Here is a 19,282-nt window from a genome sequence, read left to right on the forward strand (position 1 = left end):
TGCGCAGGAGAGGAGCTCCACGCCGCCCCCATAACCACCCGCGCGGCCACACTCTGCGCCAGTTGGAGCCTCCGAGTGCACCTCAAGGGGAGCCCCATGTAGAGAGTGTTAGAATAGTCCAGACGTACAGATTATTGAATCTGTATTGCCGCCTATTCTCCCATGGCGATTCAAGGCGGCTTACAGAATAAACGACCGCATTTAAAACAATAAAAACTAAAAAAACCCAGAATCAAATAAATTAATATAATATAATAAAATCACCTCCTGCCCCGGCGACAGCCGATCACACGAGCCGTTTCATGGGCTCCCTCCCGCTCTGTGTTCCCCAGGCCCGCTGGCAGAACAAATGTCTTCAGCGCCTTCCGGAAGAGAGTTAAGAGTGGGGGGGGGCATTCTAATCTCTGGGGGGATGATGGTCCAGAGAGAGAGGGAGCCACCACGGAGAAGGCCCTTCTTCTGGGTCCCTGCCTCCCCGCTCTGATGGGTTGGGTAGATGTGACCGGCAAGAGATGGTCCCTCAGATCACCTGGTCTCAAGCCATGAAGGCACCTTGATGTTTTGATCCCGTTTGATTACGCCATCTTTATTTATTGCTTTATTGCTTAGTTTTGTCAGCGTTGTGTTGTTTTGTGGTAGCGCCGTATTTTATTTACTTTTATGTTCTGCGGAAGCCACCAAGCTGGCATGCTAGAGTCTATGGGTAGTCAAGTTACAACAGTTCATTCAATGATGTTTCAAACTTACGACGACACTGGAAAAAAGTGACTTACGACCATTTTTCACACTTAAGACCGCTGCAGCCTCCCTGTGGTCACGTGAACAAAATTCAGACGCTTGGCAACTGACTCGTATTTATGACGGTTGCAGCGTTCCCGGGGTCACATGATCCCCTTCTGCGACCTTCTGATGAGTAAAGTCAATGGAAAACCCGGTTTCACTTAACAACTAACTTAACAACTGCAGTGATTCACGCTGCAGTGATGCAGCGAGAAAGGTCGTAAAATGGGACAAAATTCACAACCACTGTCTCACCTAGCAACAGAAATTTGGGGTTCAATTCTGGCTGTTAAATGAAGGATTACCTGTATAGGTAGGGTTGGGACTAGGTTGGACTAGAGGACCTCCAAGGTTCCTTCCAGCCCTTGGATTTGTTTGACTTTTAATTTTGACTTTATTCAAAAGATTAAAATCCAAAGGAGGAAAAAATATGAGCAAAAGCAAAACGAAAGTAGTCACGAACATTGAAAAAATACGAATCAAAAGGACCAAAAACAAAAATGCACGTTATTTCGCTTAGTTGAATATTGTAGCAACAATGACTTCCCCCTCTTGCAAAATAGGTTCAAAATTTATTAACTTCTAGATCTATTTGCAACCCGATTTGATCTGTCATCGATTGTCTTTAACTAGTGACCTAATTAAACGTCAGCAGAGTTAAAGTTCAGGCCTTTTGAACTCTATTAATAAATCTGTTATTGTATTTTACTTGGTTTTTTATCTACCAAAAATCACCAAAATCATCTCATTATGCCTGATCCATCCAGGTTCAAATACAGGCAGTCCTCAATTTACGACCACAATTGACTCAATCTGTTGCTAAGTGAGACCTTTGTTAAGTGAGTGTTACCCCATTAGATGACCGTTCTCGCCACCGTTGTTAAGTGAATCCTTGCAGTTGTTAACCTAGACACATGGTTGTTAAGCGAATCGGACTTTCTCATCGGGTTTATCGGTCGGGAGGTCGCAAAAGGGGATCACATGAACTTGGGGACACTACAACCGTCATAAATACAAGTCAGTGGCCAAGCATCTGAGTTTCGATCATGTGACCCTGGGAATGCTGCAACAGTCTCTAAGTGTGAAAAATGGTTGTTAAATCACTTTTTTCAGTGTCGTCGTAACTCTGAACAGTCACTAAATAGTTATTAAGTGCATCTGGCTTTCCCCCTTGACTTTGCTTGTCAGGAGGTCGCAAAAGGAGATCACGTGACCTCAGGATATTGCAACCATCATAAATACGAGTCAGTTGCCAAGAGTCTGAATTTTGATCACGTGATCATAGGAAAGCTGTAATGGTCGTAAGTGTGTAAACTTCTCTTAAGTCACTTTAGTGCCTTTGTAACATTGGTCACTAAATGTAAATATTGCATTTACATTTCCAACATACATTTGAAATACAGGTAGTCCTTAATTTACGATGATTCAATTAGTGACCGTTTGAAGTTACAATGGAACTGAAAACCTCATTAGTTACTTTATGCAGTTCCGAGGTAACTTCAGTCACTAAATGAACCATTGTAAGTCGAGGACTACCTCCCAAAGGGCATAAATGTAAATTGCTCTGCATCCACATCCTGTTGAAAAATTCATAAAAACAGAGCATTCCCCTTGCTAAGAAAGTCCAGTTTATCCTTCGTACTACCCATTATGTCAGAATTTCCTGCATTTGCATTCCTTTCCAATTTTTTTTCTGGCAAATCTTTAACTTTCATACCAACTTAGAAACTAATTTACAGATTAGTCCCCAATTTACAGATCTTCGTTTAGTGACCATGTAGATGTTTGACAACTGACTACAACTGAGAGTTGTAGCGTCCCAGGGTCACGCAATCCCCTTTTACGACCTTCGGACAAGCCATGTCCAATGGAAAACCCGGTTTCACTTAAAAAACATGACTAACTTAACAATGGCAGTGATTTGCTTGGCAGCTGTGGCCAGAAAGCTGATAAACTGAGGTGACACTGACAAATGTCTCACTTAGCGACAGAAATGTTGGGCTCTGTCACGATCGTAACTCAAGGATTAGCTGTATGTGATGACTTTCTGTTGGATCACTTAATTGGGGATTCATATTTTCGGGGTCAAATTTGTTGAAGATCGATCAATCAGAACAGAGCTAAAAGGGACCTTTCGAGGTCTTCTAGACTAACCCCTCCTGCTCAAGCAAGAAACCTGATACCCTTTCAAGTCTTTTCTTTAAAAATTCAAATTCAGGGTTCCAATTCAGGGTTGTTAAAAGTGAATCGCTGCAGTTGTGAAGTGAGTCACACGGTCGTTAAGCGAATCTGGCTTTCCCCGTTGCTGACCTTCTGCTCATCAGAAGGTCGCAAAAGGGGGACTGCCTGACCCCCGGGATGCTGCAACTGTCATAAACATGAGTCAGTTGGCAGAGGCCTGAATTTTGATCATGCTGCAAACGGTCGTAAGTGTGAAAAAGTCCCTTTTTTCAGTGCTGTTGTTGCTTCGGTCACTAAATGAACTGTCATAAATCAAGGACTGTCCGTAGACTTTTGCATTTTTTTAAATATAACTTTAAAAACAAGGCAACTTTTAAAGGTTCACCGAGTGAAAGGTTTGTTTTTTTTTAAATCAGTTGTTTATTGAGATTATTTCTATAAACACAAATCCCTCCCAGTTGAGAATCAGAATCAGAATAGAGCCGGAAGGGGCCTTTAAGGTCTTGTAGTCCAGCCCCAGCTCTACCATTTCAGACAAGTGGCTGTCCAGTCTCTCCTTAAAAAACAAAATCAATATAATATTGCAAGACAAAAACCTAGCTAAACAGTTCATCTCCTTAAGAGGAGCCAACGATAAGTTGTGAATAGGAAATGTTATTTTGAAAGAAAAAAAATATCTGTAGCTCAGAATTGAACTATGCGAAGGCACTGGTCCTCCGGGGAGTGTGCTGCTGCCCTCTGGAGGCAGCTCTATGTAATTACTCCGACTTGAAAACGTTTATCGAAGTTGGAGGAAGAGAGAGACACATGTCAGAGACCATAAAGCAAAAGAACATGTGTAGCTGTTTTTCCGATGACGCGTGTTTTCTTAAAGCTTATACCTAGCTTAAACATAGGCATTTCAGCGAAGCTTATCAAGGAACATACCTGATTTGTAGACTTTGAAAGGAAAAAAGGCTTTCTTAAAAACACTATTTTTTTTATTTTTATTATTTTTTTATTTATATGCCGCCCTTCTCCGGAGACTCAGGGCGGCTTACAATGCATTAAGCAATAGCCTTCATATTTTTGTATGTTTATACAAAGTCAGCTTATTGCCCCCACAATCTGGGTCCTCATTTCACCTACCTTAGAAAGGATGGAAGGCTGAGTCAACCTTGAGCCTGGGGAGATTCGAACTTACAGTAATTGCAGGCAGCTGGTCTTAATCACAATGCTATCAGTCTGCTGAGCCACCAGGCCCGTACTAGTCCCTGTTGTTATGACAGGCGGTCATTTCAGCGTCGGATCAGTGTCTTTCGATCTTAGCGACTTTAAGACTTCCACTCCCAGAATTCCCTGGACACGCATGCATTAGATTTCAGCTTTCCAAATCCTACATCCAGCATGCCTGGATCTCAAGTCCCAGAATTCCCCAGCCATGGAAGTGGACTTCAACTTCCCCAACTGATCTGGTTCCTCCTTGAGCAGAAACTTTCTAGTCTACAATACAATTCCTTTCACAATGAATAGGAATAGGAATATAATCATAGGGCTGGAAGGGACCTTAGAGGTCTTCTAGTCCAACCCCGTCAGGGTAGGAGCCCTTATATTTTGCACGCACCCGCATTTTTGCAAGCTTTGTTAGTGCTAGCAACCGCATTCCAGATGGTTGTGAGAAAATAAAAATTTCCTTTAACTAGCCTTTGCAAGGGAGAAAAAAAACCCCCACATTAGGCAGTTTTGCTCTTATTAAAAATTAAATTTCTTTAAGAAACTCCTGACGCCTCCCTTTTCGACTTCTTGCAAAATTGGGCTTTTGCTGATCTGGCAGTGGCCATCTTTGAAACAGGAAGGTCCATTTCCAAATGCCTCCGGCTCGGAACCAAAGTCAGTTGAAAAGAAGGCCGGATGGAGTTTTGGGGTATTTTCCCCCCCATCATGCTGACTGGGGAATTCTGGGAATTGAAGTCCAGCCCTCTATATTAAAAGGTCCAAGTTTGAGAAGCACCGTTCTAAGAAGTCAGGAATAAAATCCACTTTTTTTCCAAATTTTAAACCTCCTTTCAAGCAAAGGACAAATACTGTGGACATAATATACTTAAGACTTCAGCAAGGCATTTGACAAAGTAGACCACAACCTACTTCTCTGTAAGCTAGAAAAAAGTGGGATGGATAGCTTCACCACCAGATGGATTCACAACTGGCTGACAAACCGTACTCAACGAGTAGTCTTTAATGGGTCCAAGTCTACATGGAGAGAAGTAAGGAGTGAGGTGCCACAAGGTTCAGTCTTACGCCAGGACTCTTCAATATCTTCATGAACGACTTAGATGAGGGAATAGAAGGAGAACTCATCAAATTTGCAGATGATACTAAGCTGGCAGGAATAGCCGACACCCTACAAGATAGGCTCAAGGTCCAGATGGATCTTGACAGACTTGAACCCTGGGCCCTATCTCACAAAATGGAATTCAATGCAGAGAAAAATAAAGTCCTACAGTTAGGCAAGAGAAATCAAAAGTACACATACAGACTGGGGAAAACCAGGCTTAATATCAGTAACAGTGAGAGGGATCTTGGAGTCTTAGTGGACAACCAGCTCAATAGGAGCCAGCTGTGTGCAGCGGCAGCCAAAAAAGCCAACGCAATCCTAAATTGCATTAACAGAGGGATACGATCAAGATCAAGGGAGGTACTAATACCACCCTATAAAGTCCTAGTAAGGCCACACTTAAGAGTACTGCATCCAATTTTGGTCACCACACTATAAAAAAGATGTTGAGACTCTAGAAAAAGGGCAGAGAAGAGCAACCAGGATGATGAGGGGACTGGGGGATAAAACATACGATGAACGGTTGCAGGAACTGGGCATGGCTGGTCTAGGGAAGAGAAGGACCAGGGGAGACAGGAGAGCATCTTCCAATATTTGAGGGGCTGCCGCAGAGAGGAGGAAGGGGGTCAAGCTGTTCTCCAAAGCACCTGAAGGCCAGACAAGGAATAATGGATGGAAACTGATCAAGGAGAGATTCAACCTGGAAATAAGGAGGAATTTTTTGACAGTGAGAACCATCAATCCATGGAACAGAAGTTCCCCTCGGAAGTTGTGGGAGCTTCATCACTGGAGGCTTTCAAGAAGAGACTGGACTGCCATCTGTCAGAACTGGTGTAGATTGAGGGGGGTTGGACTAGATGACCTACAAGGTCCCTTCTAACTGGTAATCTGTTAAACTGATGCTTGTATTAGTAAACTCTCTGACTGAAGCCCCAAAAGAAATTACTGGATTTATTAATCTGGCCCCCGACAGTGAACAATTCACTGAAATTGAAATAATCCACTTCTTTTAGAGCAATTTCAAGGACAACCAAGCCCTTTCCAGATTCTTGCAATTTTTTTTTCTCTTTCACTTTCCATGGAAAATCACCATGAATCTAGAAAAATAAAGTAGAACTTTTTGCAAAGGCTCTGAATCCACTTTTTAAGATTTTCTATGCTGTTTTCTTGAAAAAGGGGCACTTCAGTAGTTCAGGTTTTAAGGGGGACTCTGGAGTTTTTTAAAGGTTTATTTGCTAGGAAATACTTTTGAGCCCCAGAAAAGAGAGATGTATATAGCCAAATAAAATGAAATGAAACCAGCAAGATACACTTCTTTTCTCTTTTGTCTCGTTTCTTTCTTTTGTTTCATTTTCTCTTTCCTTCTCCTTCTCTTCTTTCTCCTCTTCTATTTTTTCTTTTCTTCTTCCTTCTTCTTTCCCCCCTCCTTCTCTTCTCTTCCTTTTTCCTCTTCCCTTCTTCCTTTTCTTTCTCTGCTTTCTTCTTCTCCCTTTTCTCTTCTTTTCCTTCCCTTTCTTCTCCTTCCTTTTTCTCCTTTCTTTTCTCCTTTCCTCTACCTCCTTTTTCTTATCTTTTCTTATCCTTCATTTTTCTTTCTTCTCCTTCTCTCCTTCCCTTTTTCTCTTCTTCATTCCTCTCTTCTCCTCTTCTTTCTTACTCTCTCCTTCCTTCTTCTCTCCCCCCCCCCAGCCACCCACTTTTGACCAGTCTGCGCGCGAAGACCCTTTGAAGGGATTCCCCGGTGTGCAAAATTTTGGGAGGGGGAAAAGGGGGGGGCTCTTGCAAAAGGCCAGTCGGGCAGCTCGCCTGCCCCACCCCGTGCCAGGCGCTTGCAGAGGCGGGCAGCAGCGCCACCCCCGCGGGCTCCAGCAGACGGAGGGCAGGGCAGGGCCGGGGGGCGGGTAGGCAGCCGGTTGGGGCCTCCTCTTCCTCGGCGGCCGGGACCCACAGCCATTCAGCCCCCGTTGCTGCCAAGCAAGCCAGAGAGGGACTACCAGCCCAGCGACAGCAGGTAAGGCGCCCGCGGGCGCCAGCTCCTCTTCTGGCCGGAAGGGCGGGGCAGCCCCTCCGCGCCCCCTACCCGCTTTGGGGGGGCCCGGAGGGGGCTCCCGTTCACCAGGCAGGTCCTTTGCAACCATCCCCGCGTTCTGCATGGAGGGGCCCGTTGCCCGGGTTTGGGGCGGCGTCGTTCTTGCCCCGGAGATCGGGGGGCGCATTTGCAACCGGCCTTTCACCGCTTGCATGGCGAAGAGCCTTTCTCCTTCCAGGGGGCTTTGGGTCCCGAAGCGGAAGATGGAGCGGGGCTTGCAATGCACCCAGCAGCTCACTTCGGGGTGCGCCCCAAGAGCCCCAATTCGCCCCACTCATGATTTGGGGTGCAAGACACCCCATCTTCCCTAGCGCCATTTTGCAAAGAGGCTCAACGCCAGAAAAAAACTCTCGCATTGCTGGAGCCAAAACTTGGTCTCTGTATTCCTGCGGGGAGTCTTGGCCGGAAACGGATCTCGCGTACACACGTGCAATTCCGTGGACCGAGGTCCATAGAGCGGCGTGCTTAAGCGCACTAACGTGACTATCGTCCCTGTCGTTGTATTTTTATATTATTCCTGTTTTTGTTTTGCCAAATTATAATAAAATAAAATTTAAAAAATCAGCAGGCATGCACCCGGAATGCGGGTCAGCGCTGTGCTAGGGAATGGGGTCGTGGGGAAGAGGCCTGGGTCCCCAACACGAGAGATTCCAGTTCGTTTCTAATAAATTTCTCATCCGTTTTTCATTTCATCATTACCCTTGCAAAAAGTCCCAGATGGGTTGGGGGAAAACACTTGAGATAAAGCTTGAATTAAATTTAAAATACTTTTAATTTTATCTATAATTTTATATTTGATACTTCAGATATAAATTGATACTACTTTTAATTAATATGGGCCAAATTTGTTTAATATACTTTTAAATTGTTTTAAATTTTATATTTTTATGTTTTTATTTTTGGCTGTACACCGCCCTGAGTCCTTCGGGAGAAGGGCGGTATATGAATTTAATAATAAATAAATAAATAAATAAATAAAGCTTTGAGACATGCAGTCTAAAATTTGCGGTAAGAAGCCAAACAATTAAAATCATTTCATGATTTTGGGAGGAAAAAAAAAGAGTCGAACTGTCCAAAACATTGTTTCCTAATGCAGTGCTTTTTTCAACCTTAGGAAGCTTGGGAGATGTGTGGACTACAACTCCCAGAATCCCCTTGGCTGGGAGGGGGGATTCTGGGAGTTGAAGTCCATACATCTCCAAGCTGGGTAACCAACACTCTGCTAACAGCAAACAATAGAAGATTGTTTGTTAAGCCAAGCGACCGTTAAGTCAGTCGCCCCCAATTTTATGACTTTCTGTCGTGGTTGTTAAGTGAATCGTGCGGTTGTTAAATGAATCCAGCTTCCGCCCTTGACTTTGCTTGTCAGAAGCCAGGTGGGAAGGTTGCAAAGGGCAATCATGGGACCCCAGGATGCTGCGACCGTCATAAGTGCAAGAACCGGTCCTGAGACACTTTTTTTTCAGTGCTGTAACTTCGAACCGTCACTAAATGAATCTCCTTGTTAAGTCAAGGACTACCTGTACATCAGTTGTTAAGACTTAGAAGGTGAGGTGTAATATGCCCCCCCCCACAATGAGCATCCCCTAACAGAGATTGTTCAGCTGCCTTAGACTACACAAGATCCCATCAATCAGGAGAATTCTCTTTAGAAGGTACCCTAGAGGTCATCTAGGCTGACACCCCCCCCCCCCGCTCATTTCTTCCTCTAGCCCGGAGGTCGGCAACATCCCTCCCTCCTCGCCTGCCCTGAGAAGAGAAGAGCGGTGGAGGCGGATGGAGACTCGTTCTGTAGTCCGGAGCTCGAGCGAAGCGTCCCTCTACTTCCCTCTTTTTTTCCCCCGGTCCTTGTTGGTGCTGTGCGCATCTCGGCCGCTGGGAGAGACGCCAGAGCAAAGAGACACTGGCTGGGCCGACCGGCTGCAGCCGATGCTGCGTGTATGGGCTCCAGGAGGAGGAGGAGGAGGAGGAGGAGGATGGGACGCCATCTCCCCCCTTGTGCAGTGCGCTAAGTTTAAAGGCAAGAGCAGAAAGCAGACACGGAGGTGGCAAGAGGAAGATGGGGAAGATGCTCCCCAGCCGGAGAAAGTCGCGCATCTCCTCCTCCTTCCTCTCTCCACCTCTGTGGCTGCTTTCTGCTCTTGCATTTACTTACTCTACTTACTTTATTTGATTTATATACCGCCCTACTCCCGAAGGACTCAGGGCGGTGAACAGCCAAACAATAAAAATACATAAGATACAAAATTTAAAAACAAAGTAAAATCGAATTAAACAATTTCGCCCGGACAGATTAAAACACCCCAATCATTTAAAAAACCGATTAAAATTTGCGTAATTAAAAAGAGGGAAAGACTTAGGCCAGGCCAGCTTGATGAAATAGTAAGGTCTTTAAGGCGCGGCGGAAGGTGCGCAGATCCGGGATCCTCCGTATCTCCGGGGGGAGCTCGTTCCAGATCGTCGGTGCCCCCACAGAGAAGGCTCTCCCCCTGGGGCCGCCAGTCGACATTGTTTGGCCGACGGCACCCGGAGGAGCCCCTCTCTATGAGAGCGTACCGGCTGGTGGGAGGCTACTGGTGGTAGTAGGTTTAGTAAACAGCGCACTGCACAATGGGGGGAGACATGTTGTCCCATCCTCCTCCTCCTCTTGGAGCCCATCATGATGTGGAGCATGGGTTGGGGTGGCCCAACGGGTGTCTCGGGGTGGAGAAAGTTGCGCATCTCCCAACCAGGGCCGGAGAAAAAGACTAAGCAGAAGGGCACTTCGCTTCCGCGCTCTGAAATACGGAGCGAGTCTCCATCCGCCTCCACCGCCCTTCTCTTCTCAGGGCAGGCCAGGAGGGAGGGGGGGGGACGGAGACAGCCAGCTGACAGGGAACCACAGCAGGGGGACAAAAGAGTTTCATTTATCCTGAAATGACTTGATTTAAAATTAAATTGTATGGTAAAAAGCACCCGAAGAAGAAAGGGAAAAAAAAAAACCCAATTCTCACCTGTTTTTGGAAATGGTCCTCCCCACCACACACACGAGAGAGAGACAGAGACAGAGAGAGAGAGAGAGAAGGGAGGGAAGGAGGGAGGGAGGGAGGGAGGGAGAAAGAGGTGAAAGGGAGAGGGAGAAAGAGAAGGAGAAAGATGAGAGGGAGGGAGGGAAGGAGAAAGATGAGAGAGGGAGAAATAAAGGGAGGGAGAAAGGCGAAAGGGAGAAAGAGAAGGAGAAAGATGAGAGAGGGAGAAAGAAAGAGAAGGAGAAAGATGAGAGAGGAAGAAAGAAGGAGAAAGATGAGAGGGAGAAAGAAAGAAGGAGAAAGATGAGAGAGGGAGAAAAAAGGGAGAGGGAAGGAGGGAGGGAGAAAGAAAGGGAGAAAGTGGCGAAAGGGAGAGGGAGAAAGGGAGAAAGAGAGGGAGAAAGAAAGGGAGAAAAATGAGAAAGTGTAAGAGGGAGAAAGAGAAGGAGAAAGGAGAGAGAAAGGGAGAAAGGTGAAAGGGAGAGGGAGAAAGAGAAGGAGAAAGATGAGAGATGGAGGAAGAAAGGGAGGGGGGAGGGAGAAAGATGAGAAAATGTGAGAGGGAGAAAGAGAGAGGGAGAAAGATGAGAGAAAGGGAGAAAGGCGAAAGGGAGAGGGAGAAAGAGAGAAGGAGAAAGGAGAGGGAGAGGGAGAAAGAGGAGAGAGGGAGAAAGAGAGAGAGAGAGACCTGTTTAAAAGAAAATACCTGGAGCCACAAAACCTGGGGAGGTGAGGCTGGGGGGGGGTGTCATGTGACTGGGTGGGAGTGAGTGATGTCGAGTTGGCCACGCCCACTCAGGTTTTGTGGCTCCCGGTGTTTTGTTTTCTGTGGGAAAAGGACCCAAGTGGCTCTTTGAGTGTTTAAGGTTGCAGACCTTCGAGTCTAACCTTAACCTTTTTCCTTGGAGCTGTAACTCTTAGACCCTAAAATAATCATTTTAGAGGCAAGGTTTTCTTTCTTTTTTTCTTTTTGCTAGGGTTCCCCAGATGATTTTTTTAAAAACAGTTACAAGTAGTCCTCGACTTACGACGACAATCGGGACAGGAACTTCCATCCTTCAAAGATATATAAGTAACATACCACCTCAATTTCCGTGGCTAATCAAGGCGGTTGTTATGTGAGCTTTGCCCCGTTTTACAACCTTTTTTTGATACCGTTGTTAAGCGAATTACAGCAGTTGTTAAGTGAATCATGCAGTCATTAAGCGAATCCGGTTTCCCCCTTATTTGTCAGAAGGCCCCGTGACACTGCAACCGTCATAAGTACATGCCAGTGGCCAGGCATCTGAATATGTCACTTTTTCCAGGGCCGTTGTAAGTTCAAACGGTCACTAAATGAGCTTTTGCAATGCAGACAACTTATTTTTGAAAGTTTGTGATTTTTCTTTCTTTTTTTCTTTTTCTCTGCCTTTTGCTAGACGTCCTGGAGATGACACTGCACAACCTTGGACCACAACTTTAGTCGTCCACAAGTCAGAAAAGACCCCACGGACCGTCAGACCCATTAGGGACCACCCCACACCAAGCCTAACCCCACACCCCACCCGTCTTTCCTCCATCTGAATTTTCACAGTCCCCCTGCACCACGATTTGGCCCGGGAGTCCCATGTTTTCCTCAGCCGCGGCGAACGAGCGATGGAGCGTCCAGTTTGACCCTTCCCCATCTACTTCATCCGTGACATCTCTGAGCGTAGTTCCTGGACGCAAACGAAAAGCGAACTTCTCCAACGATGAGACGGAAGCCTTGGTCTGGAATGTAGTCCGGCATTTTAGCGCCTTGTACGGCTCCGAAACTTTCCGGGCGCACCCCGTACGCCGCAAGCAGCTCTGGACCCAAATTCAAAGCCGCGTCAACCTTCTTGGCTACACCGAGCGCTCGATCGACGATCTGAAGCACAAATGGCGGGATCTACGGCTGGACGTCAAGAAGAAGATCAGCGCCAAGAAGCCTCCGGCTGCCCACCAGGCTGGAACCCCCTACAAACCACAGTTGACTCCTCTGGAGAAGATGGTGGCTTCCACGTTCCTTCAGCCTACCCATGACCCAGAACCGGAGATCGTCCTGGACCCCGGTGAGTGGGGAAAATTTGGGCCTTAAGTATAGGGAGCGTCATTTCAGGGTAGTTGCGGGACAGTCAGAAGGGTCTCCCAGAATTCCCAGTCAGCATCTGGGCTGGGGGATTCTGGGAGTGGAAGCCCTCCCCTCTTAAAGCATCCCGGCTGGGAGATTCTGGGAGTTGGAAGTCCACACCTCTCCAAGCTGCCAAAGTTGAGAAACAAGGATCCAGATTGTTAAGGAATCAAATCTCAACTTTGAAGGGACCCTTTAAGGTCATCTAGTCTAACCCCTTCCTTGGCACGGTCCCTAAATTCAACGTCACTGTCCAGTGACCGTCCTCGTGCAGTGAAGGTCTTCCGCATCCTGGATTAGTCATTCCACTAGCAAACTGCTGTGAGAATCCTAGAATGGAAACTGCGCCCTGAGGTCATCTAGTCCACCACCCCCCAAAGGATTACAACATCCCTGAGGGATGACTGTCCAAGGCACATTCAATGAGGGGGGAACTGCTGGGCCCGATGGGGAGGACCACTGTTAAGTGTGTGGAAACATTGGGAGTCCTTTTGTTTCAGTTTGAATTTAAAAAGTGGGAGGAAATGTCATTATCTTGATTTTAGCTGGGGCAGATAGCTGTGAAAAGGGGAGTGAAAGAGGAATAAGCAGACAGGTTGTCCTTGACTTAAAACCGCAATTGAGCCCAACATTTCTGATGCTAAATGAGACAGTGGTTAAGTGAGTTTTGTCCCCTTTCAGATCCTTTCTTCCCCACCCTTGTTAAATTAATCCCTGCAGTTATTCAGCTAGTTGTTAATTGTTCAATGATCATTGTTAAGAGAATCTGGCTTCCCCATTGACGTGACCCCGAACACAGCAACTGTCTTAAGTACATGTCAGTTTCCAAGCACTTGAATTTTGATCACCTGACTCCCAGGATGCTGCAACAGTCGTTAAATGTGAATAACACTAGATGAGAGAGAGAGAGATGATGGATGGATGGATGGATGGATGGATGGATGGATGGATGGATGGATGATAGATAGATTAGATAGATAGATAGATATAGACAAGTGATAGATGATAGATAGATTAGATAGATAGATATGATAGATAGATTAGATAAATAGATATAGACAAGTGATAGATGATAGATAGATAGATTAGATAGATAGATAGATAGATTAGATAGATAGATAGATAGATAGATAGATAGATAGATAGATAGATAGATATAGACAAGTGATAGATGATAGATAGATAGATAGATAGATAGATATGATAGATAGATAGATAGATATAGACAAGTGATAGATGATAGATATAGATAGATAGATAGATAGATAGATAGATAGATAGATAGATAGATAGATAGATATAGACAAGTGATAGATGATAGATAGATAGATAGATAGATAGATAGAAAAATAGATATAGACAAGTGATAGATGATTGATAGATAGAAATATAGATAGATTATAGATAGATAGATAGATAGATAGATAGAGACAAGTGATAGATGATAGATAGATAGATATAGATAGATAGATAAGATAGATATAGATAGATAGATATAGACAAGTGCTATATGATATAGATAGAAATATAGATACTGTAGATTAGAGATAGATAGATATAGATATAGATATAGATAGAAATAGATAGATAGATAGATAGATAGATAGATAGATAGATAGATAGATAGATAGATATAGATAAATAGAGGGAGAGATAGGTGATGGATGGATGGATGGATGATGGATAGATAGATAGATATAGATAGAAAAGTGATATGATATAGATAGAAATATAGATACTGTAGATTAGAGATAGATATAGATAGAAATAATAGATGATAGATAGATAGATAGATAGATAGATAGATAGATAGATAGATAGATAGATAGATAGATAGATAGATAGATGATAGATATAAATAGAGGGAGAGAAAGATAGGGGATGGATGGCTGGATGGATGGATGGTAGATGGATGGATAGATAAATGGTATGGGATGATGGATGGGAAGATAAATAGACGAGAGAGAGAAAGAGAGAGAGAGAGAGAGAGAGAGTAAAAACTGGTCATAAGTCACTTGTAACTTCAAACAGTCACTAAACGAATAGTCATAACATTGGTGGACATGCCCCCTGTTGTGTCATCCTGGAGTTACATGATCTCTATTTGTGACCTTCCCATCCGGCCTCCACCCAGCAAACTCTAATGGAGGAAGCCGGATTCCCTTGGTAGTACAGGGGTTTAAGGCACCCTGTTATTAAGCTTATTAAGACCAGCTGCCTGCAATTACTGCAGGGTTCGAATCTCGCCAAGGCTCAAGGTTGACTCAGCCTTCCATCCTTTCTAAGGTAGGTGAAATGAGGACCCAGTTTGTGGGGGCAATAAACTGACTTTGTATAAATATACAAAAGGATGAAGGCTATTGCTGAGCATATTGTAAGCCACCCTGAGTCTTCGGAGAAGGGCGGCATATAAATCAAATTAAAAAAAAAACAAAAAACGAACGCATGATTTAACAGCTGCTGCGATCCACTTCACAACCAGGACAAAGATAAAGCCGTAACTTTGGGTGCAACTCCCTCAAGGACCGCCTTACTTAACGATGGAAATTCTGCTCCTGATGACGGTTGTAAATTGAGGACTCCCTGCATTCTCAGATTGTAGGCGGATTAGAAGTTTGCAAGACAAAAATAATGTGGCGGTTGTTGCAAAACAACAGCAGTTTGGAAACAAGGGTGGGTGGCAGATGGTGGATACCCCAAAAATCACAAACTCGGGGTGATCTTGTTTTGCAGAGATTTACTTCCCAGGAACCTCCCAACGGAGGTTTGGGCCCATGAAGGCTGCCACCAGCCACTCTGGTATTTATATCCACACCAACGGGCAGCCGTCCACTCTGCCAGAAATGGAGGGGTTCATTGGACCCCACCTGGGTGTCCGGAGTCCAGACCTGTCACTAATTGGAGACTACAGCAGAGGCGAAGAGCAGAGCAGCTCTGGTAAGTCCTCCAAGGCAACTGGACGCTGCCTAGACTGTCCACCAGGGAAGCGAGGCTGCTGTTCTAGGATCGTAGTGTTCGAAGGGGACCTCAGGGTTCATCTAGTCCAGCGGTCCCCAACCTTTGTGGCTTGGCGGCCTGGCTTGGGGAGGAGGGGGGAAGGAACTGGGCCACATGAGTGGTGGTCTACTGCAGGGGTCTCCAACCTTGGCAACTTTAAGCCTGGCGGACTTCAACTCCCAGAATTCCCCAGCCGGCTGGGGAATTCTGGGAGTTGAAGTCCACCAGGCTTAAAGTTGCCAAGGTTGGAGACCCCTGGTTTGGTGCACCCCTCGTGCAGATCAACTCACGAATGGTGGGCAGGCATGGGCATGTGTGCGCCAGTTGGCTACTCATGCGTATGAAGCTGCATAGGTGTGCGCTGCCCGGCCGCAGGTGAGACCCACCACTCATGCGGACCAGTTCCTGATAGGCTGCAACCCACGAGCGGTCCGAGGGTTGGGGGGAGTCCTCTGCTTAGTGCAGGCTCTGTGCTGGGCTCGAGCCCCCTTCTCTTGGCATCCACCTCCCCACTATATCTGGCACAAAGACATCCGTTAAAGCAGAAGTCAGCAACCTGCGTCTCTGGAGCCAAATGTGGCTCTTTCACCCTTCTCTGCTGCGCCTCCCTGTCACTCAAAATGTGTGACACCCACCGGCACGCGATTTATTGAGCTTTTCAACCTTCCCAGTAGGCCAACCATGGATAAATCCAAGAAAAGAAAAGTTTCAGAAGAAAACAGTTTAATTCGACTACATAGGCTCGTTTTGTAGCCGCTCCAAGAAATAGTCAGGCACGGGAAGGGTTTTTGTGGTTCCCGGTGTTTTCTTTTCTGTGGGAAACGGGTCCAAGTGGCTCTTTGAGTGTTTAAGGTTGCAGACCCCTGCGTTAAAGTGGCAGTCCCTGACTTACAACCCTAAAGTGTCAGGCAGTCCCTGACTTACAACCGTTTGTTTAGCGATAGTTCAAAGTTACGCTCGGAGGGTGTGAGACCAAAGTAGAGAGGTTGAATTTACTTTTTCTTGTATCCGCCTTTATTATTTTGACAACAAACTCCAGGTGGTGAACAAATCCAACATAATTTACTCCTCTGATTTTCCCCACAACAGTCCTGTGAGGTGGGTTGGTTGAAATAGAGTCACCCAGCTCACTTTCATGCCTAAAGTGGGACTAGAACCCACCATCTCCTGGGATGGGAGCCAGTGGTCAAATCTAAAATTTGTTACTACCGGTTCTGTGGGCCTGGCTTGGTTGGGGGGGGGGAGGGTAATGTGACTGGGTGGGCGTGGCCATTTTTTTTTTTTTACTTTTAAAACCACTTTTTCTACAACTTCTTCAGTGAAGAGGTTGTAAAAAAATGTTTTCAAAAGGCTCTGATGAGTTAGCTTGGATCGTCAGAGGCATTTAAAAGAAAAAAAGCCTCCGATGATTGCGCGGCTCAGCTGGGCATGGGGGTGGGGGACAGGGATTTTTGCTACCGGTTCTCCGAACCACCCGCCTCCATCGCTACTGGATCGGGCGATCCAGTCCAAACCGGGAGCATTTCACTCCTGACAGGTCAACTTTGTTTCCTTCTCTCCTCCAGCTGACTCTGGTCCGGAGCTGCAGATTCCCGAACCGTCGACTGTCTCACCCCCACTGAGAAATGACTCCCGGGTTTCCTACACTTCCGAAGAGGAGGACGCGGAAGACCCGGATGGGGATGAGGGTCTCGATCCACAGCTCTCAGCCGAGGAGGACCTGAAGTTCTCCAATCGGCAGGGAATGCTCCTCCATCGCTGGAGTTCGCAGGGATCGCTCGCATCTGAGTCAGAGGACACGCTTACTCGGGCGGGTGATCACTCTGAGTACGGTCACGACAGGAGTGCTGACCTTCCAGTCCTGAGACCCCAAACAGAGGAGGAAGAGTCAGAGCCCCCCAATACTGATCTAGGCTCCTTCCCACGGGGACTGATGGGTCCGGCGTGGGAGAAGCAGCCGTACGAGGATCAGCAGCAGCAGCCATCTGTATCTCCACTCGGCACGGGGACTCTAACAGAGGAGTCCCTGCCTCCTATATCACCTTGCACAGAGGGGGTATCTCCTTCGCACTCCTTGCCGTGGAGAATTGGGGGCTCCCGCCTGCGGGAGGACCGCCGAGAACCTTGCAGGGCCACTCTCTATCGCTTAATGGAGATGGAAGACCAGTGGGACCAGCTCTACCACCATGAGTTAGCTGTGTGGCAAGAGGAACGAGCCCAGCAACGGGAAGAGCGGGTTAGAGACAGGGACCTCCAGCTGCAGCTGCTGACTGTCCTCACCGAGATCCGTGACGAGCTGCGGTGTTTGCGGCAGGAACGAGCAGCTTCCCGCCAGGAACGTGCTTCACAAACCGGCGCGGAGCTCACTTTGCCATGCCTGTCTCCGAAACACGAGGCATCACTTCCCAAGCCGTCATCTGAACATGTCCCACTGTTCTACCCCGGCAAAACCGAATCATGCCTCGTGGGAGCATCTTTGCTGAATGGTGGGCGGGGGGAGAGGGGTATTGGGCTCAGAAGTCCTCAGGGTATACCCCAGCGGGGCAGGGGGCGTCCCCGAGGGTCCGTGTCTCGTCACAAAAGGTTGTTGGTGAGCAACAGATAGGTGGGATGAGCACTTGCAAAACCCAGGATTAACGGACATGTCATGTGTGAGGACACTTGGGCATGCTACGTGCCCCGAACAGCCAAGGTATCCAGCGAATGTGGAAGTCATCGGGGACTGTTTTCTCGCACAACTCTAACATCAGAACACTTGGTTGCAGCGTCCCTGTAGTCACATAATCAAATGCAAGACGCTTGGCAACTGGCATGGACTTATGACAGTTGCAGTGTCCCAGGGTCATGTGATTTCCCTTTTGCGACCTTCTGGTTTGTCAGATTCCCCAAATCAATGGAGGAGCCAGATTTGCTTCACAGCCATGTTACTGGCAACTCCAGCGATTCATTTAACAACACAAAATGGGGCAAAGTCCACTTAACACTCTTGCGTAGCTGTGGAAATTTGGGCATAATTGTGGTCGTAAGTCGAGGAATATATCAAGGCAGAACAAAATCAATTGTATCCCAAAACTATGCCGATTTCAAAGATGGCCGCAGTGTGACATATTTTACACATCTGGTAATTTTGTCCTCTGGGAGTCCGTGAAGACACTGTCAAATCCCCCGGTCAAATAAAACCGGGGAAGAGATGGCATAGATGGGCACGCATGGATAGGCGTGTCAGTGTAAAAGGTGTCCCTTCAAACAGATTTGCCGTCCAAGTGTGTCTCCATGGCAGGATAAATTCTTAATGACTGCTTTGAGTTTCTCAACATTCATTTCATGAAGTAATATGCACATATCCATGTACGTATGTATGTGTATATGTGTGTAAGACCCAAAAATAAGACTGAACTGGAAAATAAACCCTAGCATGATTTTTCAGGATGCTCGTCATATAAGCCCTACCCCCAAAATAAGCCCGTTAAGATCATTAACAGAGGAGTTTAGTACTGCATTTTCCCCAAAATAAGACCTAACCAGAAATTAGGTCATAATGCGTCTTTTGGAGCAAAAATTAATATAAGACCCGGTTTTATTTTGGGGAAAACGTGTATATGAGTATGTATGTATATATGTGTGTGTGTGTATGTGTGTATGTATGTAGTCTTGTTTAGCCTGACTAGGTGGCTCAGTGGCTAAGACGCTGAGCTTGTCGATCAGAAAGGTTGGCAGTTGGGCGGTTTGAATCCCTAGAACAGGTCTCCTGCTGAGCAGGGGGTTGGACTAGATGGCCTCCA

The 19,282-nt window shown here is 46.3% G+C and overlaps 1 protein-coding gene across 2 annotated transcripts; it reads left to right on the plus strand.

Annotated features, from left to right (window-relative positions):
- Positions 1–7,106: 7,106 nt before the first annotated feature.
- On the plus strand, positions 7,107–18,958 carry LOC117658027 (uncharacterized). 2 transcript variants are annotated; one of them, XM_034406155.3, is made up of 4 exons: positions 7,107–7,286; positions 11,791–12,444; positions 15,237–15,440; positions 17,066–18,958. In XM_034406155.3, the coding sequence occupies exons 2-4, from the start codon at positions 11,979–11,981 to the stop codon at positions 18,103–18,105; spliced, it is 1,710 nt and encodes a 569-aa protein (XP_034262046.2). In that variant the 5' UTR covers positions 7,107–7,286; positions 11,791–11,978; the 3' UTR covers positions 18,106–18,958. The 2 variants fall into 2 exon arrangements, with proteins under 2 accessions (XP_034262046.2, XP_034262047.2); XM_034406156.3 differs by lacking the exon at positions 15,237–15,440 and having other exon boundaries at positions 7,110–7,286.
- Positions 18,959–19,282: the final 324 nt, after the last annotated feature.

Source organism: Pantherophis guttatus, chromosome 4 (genome assembly GCF_059756535.1).
Source record: "Pantherophis guttatus breed Tessera chromosome 4, ASM5975653v1, whole genome shotgun sequence".
Lineage (NCBI taxonomy): Eukaryota > Metazoa > Chordata > Lepidosauria > Squamata > Colubridae > Pantherophis > Pantherophis guttatus.

Excerpts from the sequence above, each read along its gene's own strand:
- LOC117658027 (XM_034406155.3), top strand. The coding sequence starts at position 11,979 with ATGTTTTCCTCAGCCGCGGCGAACGAGCGATGGAGCGTCCAGTTTGAC. Across the intron at positions 12,445-15,236 it reads GGAGATCGTCCTGGACCCCG|AGATTTACTTCCCAGGAACC; the intron begins GTGAGTGGGGAA and ends CTTGTTTTGCAG. Across the intron at positions 15,441-17,065 it reads CGAAGAGCAGAGCAGCTCTG|CTGACTCTGGTCCGGAGCTG; the intron begins GTAAGTCCTCCA and ends TCTCTCCTCCAG.